The following is a 1833-nucleotide window of genomic DNA, read 5'->3' as shown; positions in this document are numbered from 1 at the left end:
CACACACACACACACACACACACACACACACACACACACACACACCAGTTTATTCACCGCTCTATTTGAGTTTCTTTTCATCTTTAACTGCCTCTACGTCTTTTGTATTCTACCTTCTCCTATTCGTTTCCATTCTCCTCTCTCTTTTTTAAGTTATAGTCTCAAAATGTTCTGCATGGCCCTGAAACTTCTTATTAGTCCACATTCTGGTGCAAGACTCATTAAAACTGATGAAAATAGAATTACAGGGTAGCGGTGGCAGGGCGGTGAGGGGTGTAGACGTTGGCTCGGAGGCAGAATGGTGTCAGTTGTTGAATCCAGTTGAGTGTTGTGCTAGCAGAACAATGCCAGGTAACTTTAAGAGGACATAAGTGCACAGATGGAGTCTGTTTGAATTTTAGTGACTCTTACGTTCAAGATTCACATTTTTTTTCTTTCTTTTCTAAATGCTAATACTCTCTCTCTCAAGGTAATGTGGTACTTTGACCTGTGATTCATTCTCACATGGGTGTGTTTTCTTTTCCCTCTCAGGAGCTTGTGGTGTCTGAGGAAGTGGAGCTAATTGTGGAAAGCCTGCTGGGAGTTTTACTGAGGACTATCTTGGAAATTAGCAACCGGCCCCAGCCTGCTGGAACCTCCATGAGACTACAGTTCCAGGATGTTACTGTATGTGTGTTTTACTGTGTGTGTGTGTTTGTAAGCTAGCTTACTGCTATAAATGCCAAAACTTGACAATATGTAGAAGCGTAATTAGGTTAATAAACAGAGTTTCTGGAATGGCGGAAATGGTGACGTGGATGACAATGTGATCATCATTGTCTGATGAAGGAAGGTCAAGGAAACTCTTAAAAATCCTGTTAACATAAGTACAATTCTTACTAGTTCCACTATTATTTTCAAAGCACAATAGATCTTATTTTTTGAACTCATTTCTTCTCCAAAAGGACAGAAAAATAAAAGTTTTCCCTGAATACGCAACAACATTAAAGCTTCATCTTCTCCCTCTCATTATGTGTTGTGTTGTCAGGGAGAATTTGTGGCATGTTTGTTGGCGCTTCTGCGACAGATGAGTGACAAGCACTATCAGAAGCTGCTGCAGGCGTTCAGCAGCAAAGACGACCTGAGGGTAAGACCACTCGATCTTTCTCTCTTTCCCTCCATCCATATCTGTCTGTCTACAAGTCTAAAAGTAAAAGATTATAATTAATGCCTGTTGATGGTATTACTACAATTTCTACAAATTGTGTAGAATTGGGCAGCAGGAAAAATAAGAGACAGAAAGATATTAAGTTCATGGGTTTACTCTGTTGGGAATTAATGTTAACTGAAGTAATGTGCTTTTTGTGAGTTCTATTTTTGATACATGCATCAAAAAAGTGTAATCAAAAGAGTTTACTAAGTGAACCCTGATGCTGGGTTTGGTGGTAAAACCTAAGTGAAACATGCAGATGAAACCAGATTTACTGCTTTCACATGTGCAGCGCATCTTTCTAGAGGCTCAGACTTTGAGTGTATAATATTATTACAGTTGATAACACAGCACATCCTATCCTATGTACAGACTACATAGTTACATAGTAGATCTGCATTTGCCTTAACACTTGAGAAGTGTTAGGATCAGATATTTGTGTACAGTGTAGTGTCCTTAAATAGAGCTGATATTAACAATTCAGCACCATGGACAGATGCAGAGGAAGTTGTTCTACCTTCATACTAACTCTGAGCAGATTTAATGTGGTTCACACTGGAAAAGAGCCCCTTTTCCATTAGTACCTACTTGGATCAACTCGCCACAGCTCACCACAGGTTTCAGGGTTTTTCATTAGGTCATAG

At 39.6% G+C, this 1833-nt stretch overlaps 1 protein-coding gene across 4 annotated transcripts in view; it reads left to right on the top strand.

The window, feature by feature from the left end:
• The window catches only part of dock4b (dedicator of cytokinesis 4b), a 138407-nt gene that overhangs the window by 91299 nt on the left and 45275 nt on the right, over positions 1 to 1833 (top strand). For all 4 annotated transcript variants that reach the window (XM_013908795.1, XM_005725178.1, XM_005725179.1 and 1 more), the window contains exons 25-26: positions 532 to 666; positions 1028 to 1126. In XM_013908795.1, the coding sequence (XP_013764249.1) occupies positions 532 to 666; positions 1028 to 1126 (234 nt within the window). The remainder of the gene's footprint in view (positions 1 to 531; positions 667 to 1027; positions 1127 to 1833) is intronic.

This window comes from Pundamilia nyererei, unplaced genomic scaffold (assembly GCF_000239375.1).
Source record: "Pundamilia nyererei isolate P.nyererei 1_Seehausen unplaced genomic scaffold, PunNye1.0 scaffold00014, whole genome shotgun sequence".
Classification (NCBI taxonomy): Eukaryota; Metazoa; Chordata; class Actinopteri; order Cichliformes; family Cichlidae; genus Pundamilia; species Pundamilia nyererei.
Note: the sequence above shows the minus strand (reverse complement) of the source record. Positions and strands in the feature narration are given on the sequence as shown.